The sequence below is a fragment of the Anabas testudineus genome, chromosome 8 (assembly GCF_900324465.2).
Source record: "Anabas testudineus chromosome 8, fAnaTes1.2, whole genome shotgun sequence".
NCBI lineage: Eukaryota > Metazoa > Chordata > Actinopteri > Anabantiformes > Anabantidae > Anabas > Anabas testudineus.
The window spans coordinates 6,952,078-6,974,020 of record NC_046617.1 but is presented as its reverse complement, the minus strand read 5'-3'; the positions used below and the strand labels follow the sequence as shown (position 1 = coordinate 6,974,020).

General features: G+C 40.1%; 3 protein-coding genes across 3 annotated transcripts; all 3 read left to right on the top strand.

The window, feature by feature from the left end:
• Positions 1-471: 471 nt before the first annotated feature.
• On the top strand, positions 472-7,631 carry tbc1d17 (TBC1 domain family, member 17). The gene is made up of 17 exons (XM_026360098.1): positions 472-565; positions 1,506-1,601; positions 1,684-1,761; positions 1,857-1,968; positions 2,056-2,239; positions 2,332-2,443; positions 2,580-2,744; positions 2,845-2,970; positions 3,164-3,267; positions 3,649-3,743; positions 3,840-3,956; positions 4,315-4,415; positions 4,688-4,787; positions 5,107-5,204; positions 5,989-6,105; positions 6,240-6,326; positions 6,508-7,631. Exons 1-17 carry the CDS (start codon positions 539-541, stop codon positions 6,673-6,675), a joined length of 1,887 nt encoding a protein of 628 aa, XP_026215883.1. The 5' UTR covers positions 472-538; the 3' UTR covers positions 6,676-7,631.
• A 3,493-nt stretch (positions 7,632-11,124) lies between these two features.
• Positions 11,125-12,604, top strand: ccndx (cyclin Dx). Its single transcript, XM_026360859.1, has 4 exons — positions 11,125-11,379; positions 11,475-11,690; positions 11,933-12,259; positions 12,455-12,604. The coding sequence occupies exons 1-4, from the start codon at positions 11,125-11,127 to the stop codon at positions 12,602-12,604; spliced, it is 948 nt and encodes a 315-aa protein (XP_026216644.1).
• Positions 12,605-13,503: 899 nt separating this feature from the next.
• On the top strand, positions 13,504-20,187 carry nucb1 (nucleobindin 1). The gene is made up of 13 exons (XM_026361164.1): positions 13,504-13,574; positions 14,408-14,531; positions 14,622-14,729; positions 14,824-14,956; positions 15,640-15,743; positions 15,842-16,027; positions 16,120-16,210; positions 16,294-16,352; positions 16,609-16,701; positions 16,825-16,914; positions 17,211-17,381; positions 19,550-19,661; positions 19,754-20,187. The coding sequence occupies exons 2-13, from the start codon at positions 14,412-14,414 to the stop codon at positions 19,837-19,839; spliced, it is 1,353 nt and encodes a 450-aa protein (XP_026216949.1). The 5' UTR covers positions 13,504-13,574; positions 14,408-14,411; the 3' UTR covers positions 19,840-20,187.
• The last annotated feature ends 1,756 nt before the right edge of the window (positions 20,188-21,943 follow it).

Below are 21,943 nucleotides of genomic sequence, written 5' to 3'. Positions count from 1 at the left end.
TAACATAAGTGTTAGTATGTTGAATACATTAACTTCATAATAATATTATTTGACATGTGGTTCCAGCTTTGACACAGCTTTTCTTTAGAATTGTGTATTAGTTCCTCATTGTGCCATCCAGTGGTCACAGTGAGGATCTGCAATAAAATCACCGCGTTAGACATGAACAAACTCATTTTGTGTTGTAAACGCAATATGTCTCATTTAAAGCATAGTGTGCTTTTTTTGTTTTGTTTGTTTTGTTTTGTTTTTTTGCTTGCTTTGATACAGTGCAGATTACATACATGATATGTCAGACATGAGCACATTGTTGTTTAAGTCCTGTGAAGCATCGTGACAAACACTAAGTTTTTCTTTTGTAGTTTATTTATTTAACTTTTTAACCCCTTTAAAAACCACCTAGAGACCGTGTGTGTACGATTATCTGATTGGCTTACGTCGTGTGACGTCACCACGAGGGGCGTGGTTGTCCGTAAACAGGAAGTGTGTCGTAGCGTTTGTTTTGAAAGAACGAAGGAGTGACACAAGCGACAGAAGAATGGAGCAAACAGCTGAAGATTACAAGGTATTCCCCGGTTTTAAATATGTTTTACTCCCAGTATTTACATGTTGTGAACTTTTCTCTCAATCGGCTGTGATATTTTAGTGGAAACTACGTGAGCTTACTGTCAGCGTTAGCTGATGTTGACACTTCAAGCTAGCCATCGGTTCTCAATAACGCTCGATAAAACACAGCGGTCAGCGACGTAGTGTTATCTGGCTGTTACATAAAATGTCTGACTTTGTTGTAAAGTTGACCGATAGCTGTCTACAACCTTACAGACATGACAGCGTGTTAGCCCAGTCACTCGATACTAGCCACAGTAAAGTCTACCCAACTTTTTTTTTATTGCTTTTGGCCGAGTGACCTGACAGAGCAGCGGAATCATGTGATGCCTCCGTCATTTACCAGATATTTGTGATATTATATCACCTTTTTACCACAGTCACGAGACACATGATGATGTAGCTATTGATCCCAAACTTAGCTTTTTTTCTGATCAGCATGTTACAGTCTATTCAGCTAAGACGAATTGACGAATTAGCTGGTATGTGACATCGTTTGACGTCATTAAGATATGTCATTCATGGTATGCAACATGACAGACTAGTACAGTGAACACCCATCAAAAGATTTTACAAAATAAAACAGAGTAGTTCATACTCTGTAGTACATAGTAAGTCATACTTGATACAATATAAAAAAAATAGCAGTAATTAATAATGTGGGATTCTGTATGACAACAGGAAAGGAGCAAAATTAGGCAACCAGTGGTCTAAAAACAACTTAGTTCCAGCTTCATTAATGTCATGATTTCCTTTTTGGAAATGCACAGTACACTGATGAGGGTATATTTACTATTTTTAGACATATGAAATATAATATAGAATATTTTATGATTATTATATAATTAATAATTAATTTCAGCGACTTTTTATTTATGTGAGATTTTTGTTCTCCTCAGCTGATATTTGAGAAGGAGGGAGTGTATCTCCACACAAATGCCAAGAGGAGTAACCAAGAAACCACCATTCCAGGGTTTATACGCATTGTTGAGAGGGTAAGCAAAAAATCTAGCATGTTCAGATGCAGTAAAGTTGATCAGAAGAGCAACAGCGTTACTAACAGTGTTTTTGTTTTAGGCTGGAATGCCAGCTTTAGAGTGGAGTCCACTGGAGAATGAAGGTGGCAACAGTCCCGCTGTATTCTACACCAAAAAAGTCAGTAGATTGGCACACATAAACAGGACGACAGGTTCAGTATGTTTTATTGTATCTCACCTATAATTCCCCATCAATCCATTCTGACTAATTAGGATGGAGAAGGAGAGGAGGAGGTTACAAACTTTGATCCTGGGTATGAGCCAGACTGGGCAGTCATCAGCACTGTGAAGAAAGATCGAGAACCTGTTCCAGTTAAAGAGTCGGGTACAGTTTACACTTCTGTCTCTTTGGGCAGAAACATACAGTTGAAAGGATTCTTTGAAAACTAAATATCCCTTATTTTCCTTACAGATCAGTGGGCGTTCTCTCTGCCTCTCTCAGAGCTGTATTCTCTTCGAAGAGCCCGGTTTTCTTTGGGTCGTAACTTTCTAGTGTTGACTAGTAGGGGGGGCCACCCTCTACCTCCTCTACACTTCCACAGAGGAGGGACCAGGGAACTTCTTAGGGCTCTGCATCGTTATATCATCTTAGACCAGTAAGTTTTATAATTAGAACCACGGCACCTTTCAGTGTGTTACTAGTAATGTCATGGCAACTAAAAATAACACACTGTGTTGTTGTCATTAGGTCACCAGTTGATGGGCGGCTCTTCCTTGCCTACCCCCACGACTCAGGTGCTCTTTCTCAGTCCTTTGACAAGCTCCACCTCTTTGATGATGGAGGGTCAGATCTTGTCTCGGTAATTGAAATATATTTTATAAAAAAATAACTAAAATATGTCTGTCAAGCCAAAGACATAAACTCTATCAAGGTTATTTTAGTTCTCAGTCCAAAGAAAAACACCTTTACATCTGTTGTGTTTTCTACCTGAACAGAGGTTTATCCATGACCCCTATGCCACTACGTTTGGTGGATTCTCCAAAGTCACTAACTTCTTCAGGGCAGCGCTTCGACCTCCAGATTCCCCCAATAAACCTCGTAATGCTCAAGATCCTAGCACCCAGTGCGATGAGGAGCCTGGCTTTGAACTCATCACCTGTGTAAGGCGAATGCAAAAATAATCATTTAGGGCAGGTATGAGACAGAAGAATCAGAGACATGAGTCAGTTGTTTTTTTTTTTTATTTGTTTTTGTGTTTAGGGAGTAGAACTTGGCCCCAGACCAGATGTAAACAGGGGACCACCGCTGGACAAGTGGGATGAGTTTCTGGACCCTGAGGGGCGTGTGAAGAACCCAGAGAAAATCAAAGAGCTTGTGTTCAGAGGGGTATGGCTATGTTTCTGAATTTAGTTTTCTTTTATCTATGCACCTTGGCAGTAGGTGAAGTGAAGTTAGGGAAGAAATGTTTGCTTTTCAAGCAAACACAGCTGAAAGTAACAGTAGATCTTTTGTTCAAAAGACACGTTTATTTTTTCCACCCTTGCAGATTGAGCATTTCTGATGTCATTGTCTCCTGCAGGGCATCACACCATCACTGAGGAAGGAGGTCTGGAAGTTTCTCCTCGGTTTTTATCCATGGAACAGCACTGAGAAGGAAAGGGAAAATATTCTACGGGTCAAAACGTTAGTGCATTCCCACTCAGGCCTCTTTTTAATAGTTTGGGATAAATTATATTTACTTTATTTAGGAGATGGATACCTCTCTCAACCACCTGCCAGTTCCTCTGAATCTCAGTTAGTTTTAATATGGTAACTCTCTACAAAAAATATATATAAATTAAAATATATACACAGTTTACAGTTTAATGGGGCTATGTGTTGGATATTTCCAAGGCCAGATATGTTAAGTTCAATTCCACTAGTTGTATATTTAATATACAGTCACAACAGTAGTACCAATAATCTCATCTAACCTCAACCTTCAGCCTGAAAGCAAATAGGAGTTTTTCTCAAAATGTCAAACTAGTCTTTTACTGTAGTCAAAATACTCATCTGTGTCTACAGGGACGAGTATTTCCGAATGAAGTTGCAGTGGAAGTCCGTCAGTGAAGAGCAGGAGATGAGGAACTCCCTCCTCAGGGGATACAGAAGCCTGATAGGTCAGTGAAGCAGTCTGTCAAATAATAGAAGATCTGTCCATTGTATCAGTCAGTAGGAGACACTGAAGTTGAACTGTCTTTGTTCTGTTGTGACAGAGAGAGATGTCAGCAGGACAGATAGACAAAATACTTTCTTCTCTGGAAATGACAATCCAGGACTGACTCTGCTTAATGATGTGCTGATGACTTACTGCATGTACAACTTTGATCTTGGTATGTACTTATATATGCACAAGCACACAAGCAGACACATTTCTGATAAAAAAAAAAAATATATTAAAAATAAATGTAGCGAAAAAATTATATTAACATAAAAGATCTACTTCCTTCATTAGACAGGTCTCACCAGAGTTGGGGTTTTCTAACAGTAGTGGGTTGTTTTAGTTTTGACATGGTTCACCTACACAATATCTATCAATATGAACACATCAGGAGGATTCCCCCTCCCTTTTTTCCACCACAATGACTGTTACTGGTTATTTTTAGATCATTAAAGGTATAGATTATACAGTATAATTTGCTAAACACAGACATCCCATGACTCTGAATCTGTTCTTTGTCTTCTGTCCAGGGTATGTGCAGGGGATGAGCGATCTCCTTTCACCCATCCTGTTCATCACCCAGAATGAGGTGGAGTCCTTCTGGTGTCTGACAGGCTTCATGGAGCTGGTGGTTCGTAGAAACATCTCAGATGTTTAGGAAATGTAAACCATATTGTTCCCGTTTAGTGCAGTCAGTAATTGATTCCTGTGTGGTGACGTAAAGTGCTGCTCTGAACAGCAGTTCAGATTTAAATAAAAACAGGAAACACACATTGTCCCATTTGTGGTTTGTGTGGTCTTTGTTAAAGTTTCAATATGAATAGGTTGTATAAATAGGAATCATTTCATATGCTCATTTATGAGAACATGTCAGCATTGACATTGTCTTTTTTTTCTCTGTAGCATCAGAACTTTGAAGAGTCTCAGGAGGCCATGAAGCAGCAGCTCCTTCAGCTCAGTATCCTGCTGAAGGCTCTGGACCCCGAGCTGTGTGACTTCCTGGGTTAGTCAGCCAATATTCATCCAGAATACCAATAAAAACAAACCCTTACTAACCTTGAGGCTAACTGAGCTATTGTAGTAAGTGTTATTATAATAATGCAATAGGAAAGTAAGGTAGAAACAACAACAAAGTAAATGAGATGCAGTTCTACATAATGTAAGACTCAAAGTTATAAGTTCGATCAAATCATTATTATCGTAAAGATGAGAATGTACGAAGTTAAACTGGAATTCATACATTTCCATGGTACGGATGGGTATGTACGTAACTATGACTCATCACGTTTTGGGAAATAAAACTTATTTGTTTTGTGTCTCAGACTCTCAGGACAGCGGCTCTCTGTGCTTCTGTTTCCGCTGGCTGCTCATCTGGTTCAAAAGAGAGTTTCCCTTTGAGGACATCCTGACTTTGTGGGAAGTGAGTCCACCACAGCTACATATGTACATGAAATATAAATACATATTTCTATGGCACTAAAACAGCTAATATACAGTCATATGGGCAAAAGTTGTGGCAAAGAATTTACTAAACTGTACAATGAATGGGTGGCAGAAGAAGTTATTGTCTCTGATGAAGACCCCACATGGCGGTTTGGGAATGTCAGGAAGAGAAATCAAAAGGTGAACGCTAACACGAGTCAAGTGTCAACAGTGAAGAATTGTGACACTGTCCATGCGTGAGGTTGCTTGTCAACCAAAGGAGCGGGCTAGTTCACATTTCTACCTCAAAACAACAATCCAGGAGCCTTTGAGAGATGATCTGTGCAATCTCACATGGCAAAAGTTAACCAAGTGGCTCCAAGATCTTAATCCACTTGAAAAACGATGGTCAACCCTTAAACAAAAGGTCCACTAAACACAAGTTGTGATCAACTTTGAGCAGTGATAGGGCAAAGCCGTGTGCCGCTGTACGTTCGTTTTTTTAGTGTCATCTAGAATATATACAACCTTTGGCCCAACACAACTTTTAACCCTGGATGGTGTTAGGCTTTATTTTAGGGTATGATGATTAACATCACTTCATGTTAAATAAATGTTGTGTCTGAAAATAAATGAGGTGTGAAAATCATCTTGACTAATAAAAAGCCACTTGACTCTTTTATGTTGAATATAATCTAGAACATAACGCAATAGTGTTTTGCTCATCTAACAAGACAAGTTTGCAGCAATTTTGATTTGTAATAAGTCATTTTCTTCCTCAGGTCCTCTGGAGTCGTCTTCCATGTGACAACTTCCACCTGTTGATTGCCTGTTCAATCCTCGAGTCCCAAAGAGGAGAGCTGATTGGATCACAGCACGACTTTAACACTATTCTGAAGGTGTGTGTGTGTGTGTGTGTGTGTGTGTGTGTGTGTGTGTGTGTTTTTCAGTGAGTAAACATATGTAAGACGTGATTAGCGGGCCTTTGTCTGCTAACAGGCACGTTTTCATATCAAATTTTTTCATTCTGCAGCACATTAATGAGTTGACGATGAAGCTGGACCTGCAGAGTGTTCTACGCGGAGCAGAGGCCATTTACCTGCAGCTGATACAGTGCAAGGTGAATAAGTGTTTGACATCTGCATAACATTTGACTAACTGTTGTGGTTTATATAAGGATGTAAAGAATTTCTGCCACTTTTAACCAGACTCTTTACTATTTTTATAAAGCAATGTTACTGCAAACAAGTAGGGAACTGACTCTCGGTACCTTGACACCTCCTTTCTTTCTGTGTCCTCAGGAGCTGCCACTGAAAGTGCAGCAAGTTCTGGGTATCTATGTTCCCTCCAGTTCTGAGGAGGACAGCCCAGAGTCCCAGGCCAGTGAGACACAGCACCTCCTCGGCAAACCCCAGGCAGGAGCGGCTGCTGCTGCTGCTAATTCAACGCGTGGTCCCACTTATCCATAAATCTGTCGGCCAGCTGGTGCACTGACGAACTCTAAGAGCTGAATGGAAGATACTGTATATACACATGACTAATCATACATATGTATGGTGAATGTGGTGGTTAAGAGAGAAGGAACATGGTCTCAAAGGGTGAAGACTGTTATTATTATTGGTCAGTGGCAGGGGGCGTTGTCGAGTTACGTTTCCTTTAACGTGCCCACAAACATTAAAATCCAACATGTATAAACACTATAGCCATATTTGCAACACTTTCTTTCTTTTTGTATGTTTTCCATGACGCCTTATCACTTTACACGTCCCACATCTCTGCCATCCTTTCTACTCTCCAACCGCCTCTCAATGCTGCTGTTATTTAATGATTGTTTGGATCTCTGCCTTTCACTTTTGTTTCTTTCAGTGTACTTCCTGAGCACTTTGGTGTAGAGTTTGATTTAGATTTCCCTACCGTCCCCCCACCACTGTTCCTGAAAAGGGAAGACAAGGAGATAGAAACTCGGTGGCAGCATCTTGTTAGTACTGTATAATGACAGTCCTGCCCTATGCAAAGGTTCTGCATGCCTATATTATTCTCACATACGGCGTGATAAATTATCTGTCTGATATCATAAGACTTTCATCCAAGTATTATTACCAAATAAATAGTTACATCTTTAATGAATCAAGTATCATTTTCCTTATCTGTTTTTGATTTGATATGTCTCTCTCCCTCCCTCTCTCTCTGTCTCATGTCTTAACTCTTTGCCTATTTATATACTGTTCATTTTTATTTGTTGTTGGGGGCATGTACTCATCTATTGTACTTAAGTATAATTTTGAGGTACTAGCATATTAAGTTACTTTACATTTGTTTACAGATAATTTACAAAAGAAGCTACAACTGGAGAAAGGTCACAAATATTAATATTCATTTGTGTGTCAGAAGTTGTTGTTTCCAGTAAACATCTCACAACCCTCCAGATTTCTCTTATGACTCCGTGAAGGCGCTGCAGTTTGTAATTACTGTGCTTAACTATCTAAAAGGCAACTTCACTGACCTGCTTCATGTGTTTCTAGTTTGAGTATATGTATTTGTATATGTATAAGTGGTATTAAACACTCCGCCTTCCTTAATTAAAATATCTCACTGCTTGTAGCTGGAAAACTCCTCCAGATAACATTGTCTGGGAGAGTTTTACAGCTAGACAGATATTTGAATACACTCCAACAGGAAGCTTTAAACTAGCTCCACCTTTAAAAGCTTCAGCAGCTGAATACTGTATGTATAAAATTCTTAGATTTTTCCCAAGTATTTTTGCTTTAGTAGTTTTAACTCAATAAGGGATTTAATGCTTCCACCACCATGTACCACCACTATAAACTGTATTTTGTATCATAAAGAAATAAAGCCGTAAACATGAAAGCTGGCCACCATTTTGGATCAAACTCTAAGAAACTGGAGTTTATGTTTGTTTATGTAGTGTCTTAACTTGTGAACTGGTTAAACTTTGCCCTCTCCTGTCTCCTCCCCCACTGGCCAGCAGGTGTCTGTGTGAGGTAAATGGCAGAAGGGAAAATAGGACCTCTGTTCTCCACTGTCCTGGGAAATGAACTGGAAAATGAGGGGCGGAGAGCGACGCCTCCTTCTCAGGACCTGGTGCACTCCTCTTTTTTTTTCTCATCGCCGTCCCTTTCCCCTTCGATTCATGTTGTTTGAATACAGCTGCGATGTATGAATTTAACAGGGTGCTTAAACAGGCCGGACGATCTGTCACTGTTTCTTTTAACCCCCCCTCCACCTCCCCCAGTTTTGCATCCACCCCAGCCTGACCTCACTTGACTGGCAGACCCTAACTTAACTCAGTCCTTCATTCAAACTCAATCTGCTTTCAGTCTTTCTGAAAGCCTGTTTTATCGAAGGCCTTGTCAACACCTCTAAACCTCTTATTCTCTCACTAATGCTACAATCGACCAAGTGTTGGAGGATTACGCTCTCTTCATATTGTCATTATGCTGCGTGTCTAAGAAAAGCTGTTATCTGCACTAGATGATGTGGCTGTACATCTAATCTCTGTGCTTCTTATTTGGGCTATCGGAAGCACAGACCTGATGTAGGATATAGAGTAGTTTGTACATGTTTAACCTAGAGTTCATCTACGTTTGAAAATCTGGAACATCTGTGAGCAGGCAGTTTTCTCCCAAATCAGAGCATCAACACATGAATTGACAATGTCACAGCACCAAAGGTGGTGACAGGAAAAAGTCTGTGAAAGAAAGAGTGAAGAGGAAGAAACCTGCCCATATCCCAGCATGTGACCTGCTGCAGAGTCATTAGTCACGTTCAGTTTAGTTTTTTATGCTTTGTTAATGTTGCTGCATGTTTACCACTGTATTTTCAACCTTTACATTTATCACACCAGCACCACTGACAGCTCACTGTTAACTATCAGCTGTGGTTAAATGTAAGTAAGCACAAGTATACAAGTGCTGTACTTATAAAAATACTGTTCTAAAAAACATCTTATACATAGTAGAACTTAATAGCATAACACTTTTATTGGTGTTTTAATTATTTAACTTTATAATATAATAATTTAATATAATTATATTATATTGCTAATAATTTCCTTTTCATGATTATTAATGGAGTATATTATATTATATTTATGTAACCGTATTTTTTTGTACTCAAGTAAAGGATGTGAACATATACACCTCTGTGTCTGATAAAATATGAGAATTTATTCTAATGATGCCTGTTTGATTTAAAGCAAAGTAACTCTAAATAAATGAAATATTTTTATTTCTATTAAATGTGGTACAGCGTCTATGCTCTGCTCAAAATAGATAGAAGAAAGGAGTTTAACTTTTATACTATATATAACTATTATATAACTTTTAACTTTTATAACAAAGAAGAAGAAACAAAAGAGTGTGAATTATTAATGTTCAGCTGAAATCAAGTCGTGACGATCATGTTGTGAACTGTCCATTTAACTCCTATTTGAAACAGGAGCCGCCACTGAAGCCCTTCAATGTGAAACGCCACCTGTAATGACTGTGTCAAATACAATCTGTATTCTCCACTGGTGAGTGCGACCCCATTGTGACCATCGAGGCGGTCCCCAGGGGCTGTGTGAAAAGTGTGTCTACCCCATGAATGTGTGAAGTGTGTGTGAGGAGCCAGCAGCAGGCAGAAGGCCAGGGGCTGTTGTCTGACACTGATTTGTAAAGGGAGACAATACGGCTCATTGACCTGCCCGGCTCCACTGTCTGCTGCACATACCTCGCCCAGCCCTCCCCGGTGGCTTCGCTGCTCTTTAAACACGAGCAGCAGATTGCCACAGGCACAGAGTAGGGGAGGTCGACGGGACACAGGTTGCTTTGACAATGAGTATCCTAAGAGAAAAGACGGAGAGGAGGCTGAGCCAAAACTTTGATTAACACGTTTACAGAAAGAAGAATATGATTAAAATCTGGATTTAAACAAGTGGTTCCTGAGTCACAGCTAAAGATGAAGGCTGCAACAATTTACTTTCTTAATAAATTGATTGTTTTTGTTTGTTGTTTTGTTTGTTTTGTTTTTTTCATATGTTGATTGTCAATTAAATATCAATTTCTAACTATTTCAATAACTATTTCATAAGACGAAAAAGAAGAGTTAGATAAATGTGTAAAAACTAACCATTATACTTGATATTCACACTCACACCTATATTTTTTCTCCCAACAAGATTTCCCATCACACATCAAGTATTAAGAATAGAAGTGTTCAGGGGGTGAGTGTCTCTTTCAGACAAAACAGTTATTGAACATACGTGGAAATGAATAATTTAACATCGAACCCATTTGTGACGTATTTTCTTGCCCTCCTCAAGTTGTAAACAAACACTCTCATCCTTTTGTCATCCATTCCCATTGTCAGAGTCTGGAGATGACCTTTTCTCTCCCCTCTCTCTCTCTCTCTCTCTCTCTCTCTGCCTCTCGCCCCTCGCAGCCTTTTCTTTTGCTCTCTTCTCTCTTTCACTGTCGGAGACAAGCTGTTGCTCTGTCCCTGCGGGCCACTCCCTCTCTTGTCCGCTCGTCTTTCCTCCTCCCCTGCCTCCCTCTCTCCTCTTGCTCTCCTTCTTTCCCCCTCTCCCCACCTGTTGAATCAATTGTTGCACAGAACATATTGTTGTCTTCTTATTATTTTATGTCACTCAAGAGGTACCCTGCCCCTTTCTTCCTCTCAGCCACCCCCCCTTCCCTCCCTCTCTCTCTTTCTCTCTCTCTCCCTGCTGAGTATAAAACTCGGTGGAGATAGCTGAGGGGTGACACTCAGCCGAGCACCACAGGACAACAAAGTTGACAAAGGAAGAAACAAGGACAGTAACCCGTAGAGCTCCTGAGGTGACACGGGGCCACTATCAGCTGTGTTTTGTGCCAATTTGGATGTAAACAAATTCACATTTTACCAATCAGGCTGTGAAGATGGAGAGGGGCATGCCTGTGTCTCTGTGGTGCGAGGAAGTGGAGGACGACCAGGGTCAGACTGAGGCACCAGCACAAAGCCACATCAGGGGCTCGCCACAGCTCAGAGCCACCTGGGACCCCACAGTGTCGGGCAATCGTGTGATCCAGAGGCTGCTTCACATGGAGGAGAGGTACATGCCCTCCATCCTCTACATCACCCTCATCCAGCGGGATCCCGAGCGCAGGGAGGAGCTCGCCAAGTGGGCCCTGGAGGTACGATCATCTCTCATGCTCCCATCTCTTCAGTTTCTTTACAGTGCTGGGTGATCATCGTGGCAGCTGTCTTACACGTGTTTTGTCCTCTCCAGGTGTGCTGTGATTGTGGCTGTGATGAGGCAGTGTTTCCTCTGTCTGTCTCTCTGATGGACAGATTCCTGTCTGCCTCTCTGTCTCTACCCGTCTCGCCGTATTGCCTGGCCGCAGGCTGCATCCTCATAGCCTCCAAACTCACTGAGTGCGACAACGTCAGCGCTGACACTCTCTGCGCTGCTGCAGAGTACAGCTTCCAACCTTCAAACCTGCGGGTGAGTCAGTCACACACACACAGAGCTTAGTAACCTGATCATTTAAGATGTATTGTGGTTGAGTATGAGCAGAAGTAGCTAATCCTGGACAATATATTACTACTCTGTCCCCTTGTGATTTTAATATTAAATGTAATTTATGCAAACATAAACGTTGTTGTTGCATTGTTGTTATTATACAGCTCCAAGTTTTGCCATCACACAACAAAGTCTCTTATTTTTCATCTTTTTTTCTTCATCAGGAAATGGAGCGTGTCATCCTTGGTACCCTCCGGTGGGACACAGCCGCAGTGACTCCTCAGGATTTCCTCCCTCATTTTCTTGCTTCTGTGGAGCAGCTAAGAGGTGCAGAAAGTGACGAGTCTGAGGAGGAGCGGCTGTCCACCCTGCGGCGGCACAGCGACACACTGGCTGCCATGTGTGCCTGTGACTCCCGTTTTCTGGGAGCACCTCCATCACTTGTTGCTGCGGCATCACTGAACTGTGCCCTAAGAGGTCTGGGCAACAAGGGGCCCTCACAGCTGGCTGATATGGGCGAAGCACTGGCAGAGCTTTGCCAGACTGACCTGGTGAGTAAACGCACAAAATGAATGGTTGAAATTAGGCTATTTATTTGATTTGATTTGATTTTTAATGGGTTTGTGGTTTTAGTTCTGCTAAAACTTTTGTTTTGAAGAACGTGTGCATTTTATAGGCAGGCCAAATTTAGGGTCAAACTTGAACCCCACATAAAAGCAATAATTTTGTTTTGCTTTGCATCCCAGGCAGTGTTGCAGTGCTACAGTGAGATGATTGAATACGCCCTGCGACAGCGGCTGAGAAGCGGGCATGAGCAGGGCCCCATGGAGAAAGATGAGGAGGTGGAAAGTGAAAGACCTGGAACACCTACTGACATGAGAGAGATTGACTTCTAAACACTTTATCTGTTGCTGAATTGAAAGTGTGAATCAAGGAAAACTCTTCACATTCATCAGTCAAACTGATATAAAATGAAAATGACTGCAAAATGCTCTGTCATGTTTTTATACATTTTAAAATTATGTTATTGAGTGACTGTTAATTTATTTTTTGATTTATTTATTTATGAACAATTTTACAACAATTTGTTTTCTATGTGCCATATTTTATTATCTATTTGTATTAAATTTATTTTAGGCATAGGTTTTGTGATGCATACTATTTATACCTTTTATTTATTATCTTGTGCAATTATTACCTTTTTTATGTTAATTTATTTTAAATCTGCCAAGACTTTGTATTTGCATAGTGAATTAAATATACAGCAAATCTATTTTTCAAAGCAATTAAAAACATTTGTACTTATTTTGTATCAGCGTTATTATTTACCAGGGGGGTAGTGATGCCTTTATGTATGGAAGTAGGCACATACTTCCATACTCTACCATAACTACTACTAGTAGTACTATTACTAATAATAATTATTATAATAATAATAAATAATAGTAAGAATAACAATAAGAATAATACCATCATCTACTTTAAATTATGGTCTCACAGTAAGCAGATACTGATCAAAATGATCATGTTACTGGTTGTCTTAGTTGATTGTATTTTATTTCAGTATGAAGTGTTTAGTTAACGCTAGTCTGCTAATATATAAAAAGGCGTAAAACAAAAAAATAGCTCAGCTTTAACGAATTACTAAACACACATTTGATATCATACGCTAAGAATAGCTAGACCAACTTAAGAAGTCTGCTTGTCAGGCTACTCTTGGTACTTGGTACTCACAATGCTAGCTTGATGATTTCCCACTGTCCCTGAACGCCGCACATCGCTTTGCATTCTCATGACGTCATTTTTATTCGACACAAATACAGATCGTGTTCTGAGCGCTGGGTCGGATTTTAAAACATACCTGCGGTAAGAGACAAGACATTTAATATGTTTAGTGTGACATATTTTCACTGTGACTTTGATATTAGCGGAGTTGAATTGAAGAACCCTTGATAAGAAACCCTATCAAATCTTTAGACAACGTTATAACGCAGGAAGAAGCCAGATTGTTCTGTAGTGTCAATGTTAGCTTACTGTGACTGTAATGAAGAACGGAGCACCAGTGTTATTACCTGTAAAATGGAAAGAGTTAATGTTTAAAACGTAAAAAATAAACTCCCATTTAAATATAGCATAGATTATAAATATAAATTTTTATGTTTATTCTTAATCACTCTTTACTCCTTCCTTAAGCTAACGATAGGAAGCCCATTAGCTACAGACGCAAACAATAGCATATAAGACGGTGAGCGTCACATGATTCATTATAACACTTATACATTTCATTATTAACATTTATGGTGTAAATATATACTGAAAAAAAGTATCTTACTCTGCTAGCTTCTAGATAGCTAGTACTGGAAAGCTGATATCACTGACGTCTCTTATTGGCAAATAAATGTGTCTAAAAATAATAATATCTGTAGAGCTTTTATAAATCTCTGAAGAAGTCTGGTTAAAGTTGGATTACAGTGTTCACTACGAAGCGTCTAAATATTGAGTACTAGGTTGTAAATAATAATGACTGGCACATCCTAATGTATTATTTCAATGCTTGACAGACTGGTACAGACGGCAGAAATGACGTCTGGAGATGTAACTCTTCTGCCTCCCTTGTTCTTCTCTACTAAGCTGGTAGCCTTTCAGATGCAATTCCTTTAAATAACCTGTTGTCATTTTTATTGTTGTTTATATTAAAGGAGGATGAATTTAAAATGTGGCTGGCTGCTGCTTCTCTCTATTTCTACTGGGGTATGGTCAGTGCCTATTGATCGCCATGAAGGCAACCAGGAAGTTAAAGAGGAAGTACAGGAGGAGAGTGTGGTAATGGTCTCAGTCATCTATAATGTCGTCTGGTGTGTTTTCACGATATGAGAGTTTAAGAACAAGTTGTAATTTACAACACTCTTGCAGGACACTGGCCTGTACTATGACAGATACCTCAGAGAGGTGATTGAGGTTTTGGAGACAGACCCTCACTTCAGAGAGAAACTGCAGACAGCAAACACAGAGGACATCAAGGTCAGTGTCCATCTCTTGTTTACCTTTTACAAGTAACAAGACCATCGGGTATTTATGTGTTCTTCTGACCTGGATGTCTTGTGTTCTCTGTTAGAACGGTCGTCTTAGTAAAGAGCTGGACCTGGTGAGTCACCACGTCAGGACTCGGCTTGATGAACTGAAACGGCAGGAGGTCTCTCGTCTCAGGATGCTGTTGAAGGCCAAATTAGACAGCACAAATACACAGAGTGAGTCACAGAGAGCTTTACAAACATCAGACAGGCCACTTGTTCACTTAATGGTTGCAGGAGCACTGGAGCCTACCCTAGCTGTCAGTGGTCGAGAGGTGGGGTTCAACCTGGACAAGTAACCAGGCCATCGCAGGGCAGACATTCAGAGATCATACAACAACCGCACACACACATATTTACATTCAATTTAAGTCACCAGTTAACTTAGCATACATGTCTTTAGAGGTGAGAGGAAGCCAGAGTATTTACAGGAAACCCTCGTAGACACTGGGAGAACATGCAAACTCCACACAGAAAGGCACCCGGCCGAGTTCAAACCCAGGTCTTTCTTTCTGTGAGGCGACAATACTAACCATTGCACAACTGTGCAGACCTCTCAGATATTCATTAAAATTAAAGTAATAATATAAAAATAAACATGGAACTATAGAGAGCGAGAGTTCAACATTCAATAAGGGGACCCTAGCTGGAACAATGGTGGTTACATGGTGTACATGCTAAATAACAGGCTAACAGTTTAATTTTTACCTAATAATGTTAAAATTTAAGCTTGTGAAATATACTCATGAATACAAATAAGCAGTCTTATCATTGGAAGACAAATGAACTTTCAAAGCTTCCAGGACATAATCAACATCGTATGTGCTGGATTTTTAATAATCTGTGTGTTTGCTGCACAGGCCTGCAGATGGACCATGCCTCCCTATTGAAGCAGTTTGAACATCTGGATCCTCACAATCAAAACACCTTTGAGGCCAAAGACCTTGAGCTGCTAATCTCAACAGTAAAATCCCAACACGATGAATGAAGACTTATTATTAAACCTGACCTCACTTATTTAATGATAAATTGACTTCTGTCTCACTCTGGTTCATCACCTAGGCCACCAAGGACCTGGAGAACTACGACGCTGAAAGGCATGAGGAGTTCAAGCGCTACGAGATGCTGAAAGAACACGAGAGGCGGGAGTATCTGAAGAGCCTGGACCAGGAGAAGAGGGACAGGGAGGAGAAGAGAATGCAGGAGCTAAAGGAGAAGCACCGCCAACACCCCAAAGTCAACTCTCCGGTGGGCAGTAAATGCATCTTTGTGGATTTTTACTGTCAACCAATACAAGAAGTCTATCTCTGATGTTTTTTTGTGTGTTTCTCCACTCTCAGGGCAGTGTCGCTCAGCTGCGGGAAGTGTGGGAGGAGACAGATGGCCTCGATCCTCAAGAGTTCAACCCCAAAACCTTCTTCAAGCTTCATGGTCAGTAACAGATCTTCCCTTTTACCTTCCACTACCTTTTCATTTCATACTAAATGATTAGATTTCATTTCTGGCCTGTCTAGATACAAATGAAGATGGCGTTTTAGATGAGCAGGAATTGGAGGCTCTCTTCACTAAAGAGGTTTGAGATCCTACAGTAAATCATCGCTACATTAATTTAGTTTCGATTTTGTCTAAACTGAAGGTTTGCAATTCACTTCAGTTAAACCGTAGTGAAAATCCTTATAGTCCATGAAATTAGGTGATTATCTACAGTGGGTTGTGGTCTGGGGCCTGTGTTTGTGCAGACTCTTACAAGTAGAGGTTTTTGAACCTGACTGCTGAAATATGCACAGCATCTCCACAACTTCAAACATTTGTTCATTTGCCTCCTCCAGCTGGAGAAAGTCTATGACCCAAAAAATGAGGAGGATGATATGATGGAGATGGAGGAAGAGAGGCTCAGGATGAGAGAGCATGTCATGAAGAATGTGAGTCTTAAATGATAATGTTGTATCTCCCTGCTTCGCCCTCATCACCTCCCCAGCCAGTCTATACTTCTTTTCTCAGTTTCCCTTTAACTGATGGAGCTAACATGTATCTGTGTTTTAAAGGTGGATACAAATAAGGACCGGCTCGTCAGTCTGGAGGAGTTCCTCAAATCCACTGAGAAAAAGGAGTTCAATAATCCCAAGGAGTGGGAGGTACAGATCCCAGAGGTGGCCTGAAGGTTGGGGAAGTGGGTGGGTGGTTCAAATACTAGGACAAGCTAGAAAACTATGGGTGGAGAAGTCAGACAGGTAGTGCTGACCTTTCTCTCATCAAGTCATGCACTTGAAGCTATTATGTAGTTAAAGTTTTTGTTTAGTGTAGTTGGGAATGCACATAAAGGAATAAAGTTCCTCATAAAGGGGACCTGGGAAAAGTTCCTGCACTTCAAATGGGTCTTTTATAAACTACACATTACATTTGAACACAGTAGTTTATGTTGTCTCTCCAGACTCTGGACAACAAGCCAGTGTACACTGAGGAGGAACTCCAGAGGTTTGAAGCTGAACTCAGGGACAAAGAGGAGGAGCTTAAGAGGAGAGCAGAGACGCTGCGTCAGGAGCAGGAGCTGCTGAAGGAGAGAGGCAAAGCCCTGGAGGCCCAGAGGAGAGAGTACCAGCAGGTACGTAACAGTCCCGCCTCATCAGTTCAGCTGCATTTCATCTGAAACTGAACTAAAAAGTGGGTTTCAACTGTAAAAACACGATATATTTTTCTATATATACACTTAAAAGTGTGGGATCACTTAGAAATATTATTGTTTTGCAAGGAAACACACATTAAATCAATGTGAATAGGAAATATAGCAAAAGAACAGAACATGCTGACATTGTCAGAGTTAGAAAGAAAGATTTTGATGGAAATGATGAATGTTTAACAAAAAAAACACCTTTTGCAGCTATTGCAGCCTGGCAGACTTTAGGCCAGGGGTGTCATACGTACGGCATGCGGGATAAATCTGAAAGTAAAAAAATGTTACACACAATATGTTACACATATTTCTGAAAAATAAACTATTCCTAAATTGTTCGCTAGGGGCGCTAGGGTGTTTTAGACATGGAGTAGCTGAAAGAAGAAGAAGAAAAAGACGTGAGATAGACACAGCTAATGTTCAGTGATTACTACGATACGATCTACTTACTACATCTACTTACTACATCTACTTACTTTTGTACTCGCCTTCGCACCCTCATTAGCCAAAATGTCTTTCTCAAAAAGGAGAAAACTTCACTACAAAAGAGTTTGGTCATAAAGTTTATGTATGTATTTTTTATGAGTGTTTCATGTATAAATCTTATATTTACAGGCCAGGTGATTACTTTCTATCTTATACATTTAAAATGGCCACCACTTAAGTTTGTAAGATGTGGGGGGTCAATTTAAGTTTTGAGAATTATTACACATGTACAGTAAAAATAATTCCTATATGTTAAGTTAATTTAATGTTGAAGTGCAATAGGCTACCATATTTTTCAAATACAAATACCTGTGACTTTTGTGTTTTGTGCCTTTTGTGCAATCACTGTGATCAGTTGTAATGCACACATGTAAATGATAAACTGAAGCAAACTGCACGTTTTTCTTGGGGAATCTGACTTTCTTCATAACGTGTTTTGTAATAGGATAGTTCATTAAATAAAAGAAATATCCTAATGTAATTGTACTTCTTTCCACTAAAACAAAGGGGAAAACATGAATTTATTGTTATTTATAGCTATGATGAGCTTTACCTTGGTTGTAATGGTCCGGCCCACTTGACATCAAATTATACTGTATGTGGCCCCTGAACTAAAATGAGTTTGACACCCCTGCTTTAGGCATTCTAGCTGTCAAATTCAGCTTTCCTTCCTCAAGATCCCTTTCACTCACAAATCTCATATTTTACCACCTCCAAAGCACCCAGACCATCACGCTGCCTCCACCATGCTTGACTAAAAGTACTGTTCTAGCTTCTTTTCAATTTTTCTGCATCTCACACTTGGACTCATATGTAGACAACACCTTCTTTCAGTCTTCCAGTGTCAAATGTTCTTTTGCCCTTGGTCTTTTGTTTTTATTGGCCAGTCTGAGATCGTCTTTCTTGGAAATTCTGCAATGAAGTCCAGCGTCCTGAAATCTCCTCTTCACTGTTGATGCTGACACTGGTGTTTGATGTTTAGTATTTAGTGCAGCTGCCAGTTAAGGACCTGTGAGGCTTCTTTTGTCTTAAATTGCACACTCTCTTATATTTGTCTTCTTGTACTGTTGTGCATCGGGGCCTCCTACTCCTTTTTCTGTCTCTGTTAGAGCCAGAACGTGCTGCTCTCTGAATGGAGTAGTTAACAGCATGATAGGAAATTTTAGGTTTCTGGTAATTTCTAGCATTGAGTAGCCTTCCTTCCTAAGGACCACAGTAGACTTTCTTTCTGGCTATTGGTACCTATTGGAACCTGTAAACAAACAACTGCTGGTGTTCAAACTAACCTAACCTAAAGAATAACATGCTCCCTTGTTTTCTCCATTAGTACAACTGTTCTCAGCTGGTCGACACAATTGCAAAATGATTTTTCTCAAAATCAATGAGCCTTTTAAAATGATTAACTTGAATTAGCAGTCATACCAGAAGACCGATGTAGAGGACTGACAATTGCTAATAATAGGCCTCTATGCAAAAATAGATCATTCTTTAAAAGTCACCTGATTCATTTTAATTCATTTTGTTTGTGAATTGCATGCAAATGTGTTTTTGCAAGTGATCCCAAACTTTTGAACTGTAGTGTATATATTTATATATTTATATGTTTATATCAGGCTGTTCAAGAAATGTCCCAGAGGCAGAAAGAGCTGCAGGCAGTGGACGGACACCCTCCTGCAGGCCCTAATGGAGAACTACAGTTCCAGCCAGAGACACACAAACCTCAAGGTAACAGTAAACAAGCTGAGATATGATACATGTTGTACTGTTAGTATGCATTTGTTTTCAGTAAGTGAATCTTCCTCTCATGTCTCTCACAGAGGCAAAAGCCCCCGCTGAACATGAAGCTGAAGTCCAGAGTAATCTGCCTGCAGAGCCTCCACAGAATCTGCCTTCACACACTTAACCTACCACACTCTGACAGCCTTAATATACCCACACACATACCCACCCCACACACACACACACACACACACACACGCATATTTGACACAGATGGCACCCACATGGGTTCTACAAACTCTATAATGTCAGCTATACATATATATATATAAATTCAGACAGGCTTGTGAATCTTGACATATTGTACTGTGTGTTCATTTCTGTGGTCTATATTAGATTAAAGATCTCAAAGCAACAGATATCCGTAAATATATTTTCAGAAATCTTCAGAGTCGGTGAAGATTTCATTCATGGAAGGTCTCAAGTGTGAAATTATCAACATGTACAAATAAAGTATTAATTTAAAACCCTTTACGGCTTGTTGGACTCCTACTTAGGGGGACATTGATCATGGGAAAGAGTAGTTTGACACATTTGAACTGTGTAAAGTCTCACAGGACTTTTCTTGTTCCAGTTATGAGTAATGCCATGTACAGATGTACTGGTAGAAATTTTGCAGCCACACTAAAGAAATAGAAATAAATAAAAAATAAATAAAAGCATGGGGCAGTTGCTGTTATTTACAGTATCCAATGAAACTCCAGTGTAATGTGTTTTTGTCTATTGTAATATTGTATTTATATGTAAGCATGAGAGTGGTGTGATACAAACATTTCTGTGTACAATTCAATAGATTATAACACGTACAGTATGTTTCATTATTTATTAAAATACTGAAGAAAAGTGTGTTAGTCCTGATTATGGAAGCTGAGCTTTTTTTTTTTGCACCCTCCTCCTGTGGGTCACCTCGTGTCCCTGCAGATTCGGTTGTAGACTGTCACGGCCCCCCTGGGGACCTGCTGATCCTTGTTGTTGTCCTGTTGACGAGATGCTCCCCTGGCTGCCGTTCAGAGCATTCCTATCAGCATTCCTCTAACCCGCTGACCCCTCGTGACCTCGCGGGGCCCCTCCTCTCCTGGTGTCCATGCAGCTGCCGGCTGTCAGTCACCGCTGTCACATAAGCCAAATAAAGATGTCTTAAGGAAGCTGCCTGGATCAGGAACCAGCGTGATTCAGAGTATTTATTTTGAATGTTCAGCCTCGTAGATCCCGAGTCAGCAACAGCTGCTCCTTCAATTTAGATTAGACTTCATCTTATCTGAGTATAATTATGCACATTGTAGCTGCACGAATGCAGTATGTCTACATTTTAAACACAGGTACTAACATTTCCCAACTAGCTTTTTCCACCATAAGTGCCACTTGCAGTAAAAGCCAGTGTTTGATTTTATTGTTAATTCCATTGTTTTAAAAAGTGGCATCCTCCTAGTGACATTAAAAAGTTAATTTAATCAAATTTCAACAGCATAATAATACTGGAACAATACTTATGTATGTCTCATGCTCCCTGAACCATTCTTTTAATTCAATTTTATTTGTATAGTGCCAAATCACAACAGAAGTCATCTCAAGGCACTTTACAGTGTTTAAGGTTTAAGACCTTACTTAACTGTATACAGAATTATAGAGAAACCCCAACAGTCTCAAAATTTCACAATTTGAGCCAGATGAATCCTGATATTGTCATCTTGGAATATGCCCGTACCATCAGGGAAGAAATAGATCTATTGATGGAATAACCTGGTCATTCTGTATATTCAGTTATCAGCTGACCTCAGTCTTTGAACACATAACATTACTGAACCTAGACCTGACCAGCTGCAGCAACCCCAGATCATAGCACTGAATATCAACTACTTTTACACTTGATTCAGATACTTTTACCTGATCTGAGTTTGTACTTTACCTGCCAGCTCAGTCACTGGTTACATGGCAGAAAGTTTCTGTGTGACTGTGTTCAGATTTTTGTACAGTTGAACTTTAACGTAAACTTACAATTTGTCCACCAGTTCTTTGCTCACTGACTGCGGCCGCCCTAATAACTCATTCTGTAAATGGTTTCTCCTCCTTTGGCTGTTCTGCTGAGCTCTCAGTAGCACACGTTATTCCGGGGTTGTTGCCAAATCCCAGTGTGTTGGTGTTTGTCCGTTCCCCTCTGATCTGTTTTTATATGCTTTTAAAATTGAAGATAAAGTCAGACGAACTTGTCATTTTGGCTTCACTTGTCT

Bases quoted from the DNA above. Each gene is read 5' to 3' on its own strand.
- tbc1d17 (XM_026360098.1), top strand. From the start codon at position 539: ATGGAGCAAACAGCTGAAGATTACAAG. The intron at 1,602-1,683 runs GTAAGCAAAAAA...TTTTTGTTTTAG, and splicing joins TTATACGCATTGTTGAGAGG to GCTGGAATGCCAGCTTTAGA. The intron at 6,327-6,507 runs GTGAATAAGTGT...CTGTGTCCTCAG, and splicing joins TGCAGCTGATACAGTGCAAG to GAGCTGCCACTGAAAGTGCA.
- ccndx (XM_026360859.1), top strand. From the start codon at position 11,125: ATGGAGAGGGGCATGCCTGTGTCTCTGTGGTGCGAGGAAGTGGAGGAC. The intron at 11,380-11,474 runs GTACGATCATCT...TGTCCTCTCCAG, and splicing joins TCGCCAAGTGGGCCCTGGAG to GTGTGCTGTGATTGTGGCTG. The intron at 12,260-12,454 runs GTGAGTAAACGC...TTTGCATCCCAG, and splicing joins AGCTTTGCCAGACTGACCTG to GCAGTGTTGCAGTGCTACAG.
- nucb1 (XM_026361164.1), top strand. From the start codon at position 14,412: ATGAATTTAAAATGTGGCTGGCTGCTGCTTCTCTCTATTTCTACTGGG. The intron at 16,353-16,608 runs GTTTGAGATCCT...TGCCTCCTCCAG, and splicing joins AGGCTCTCTTCACTAAAGAG to CTGGAGAAAGTCTATGACCC. The intron at 16,702-16,824 runs GTGAGTCTTAAA...TGTGTTTTAAAG, and splicing joins GAGAGCATGTCATGAAGAAT to GTGGATACAAATAAGGACCG.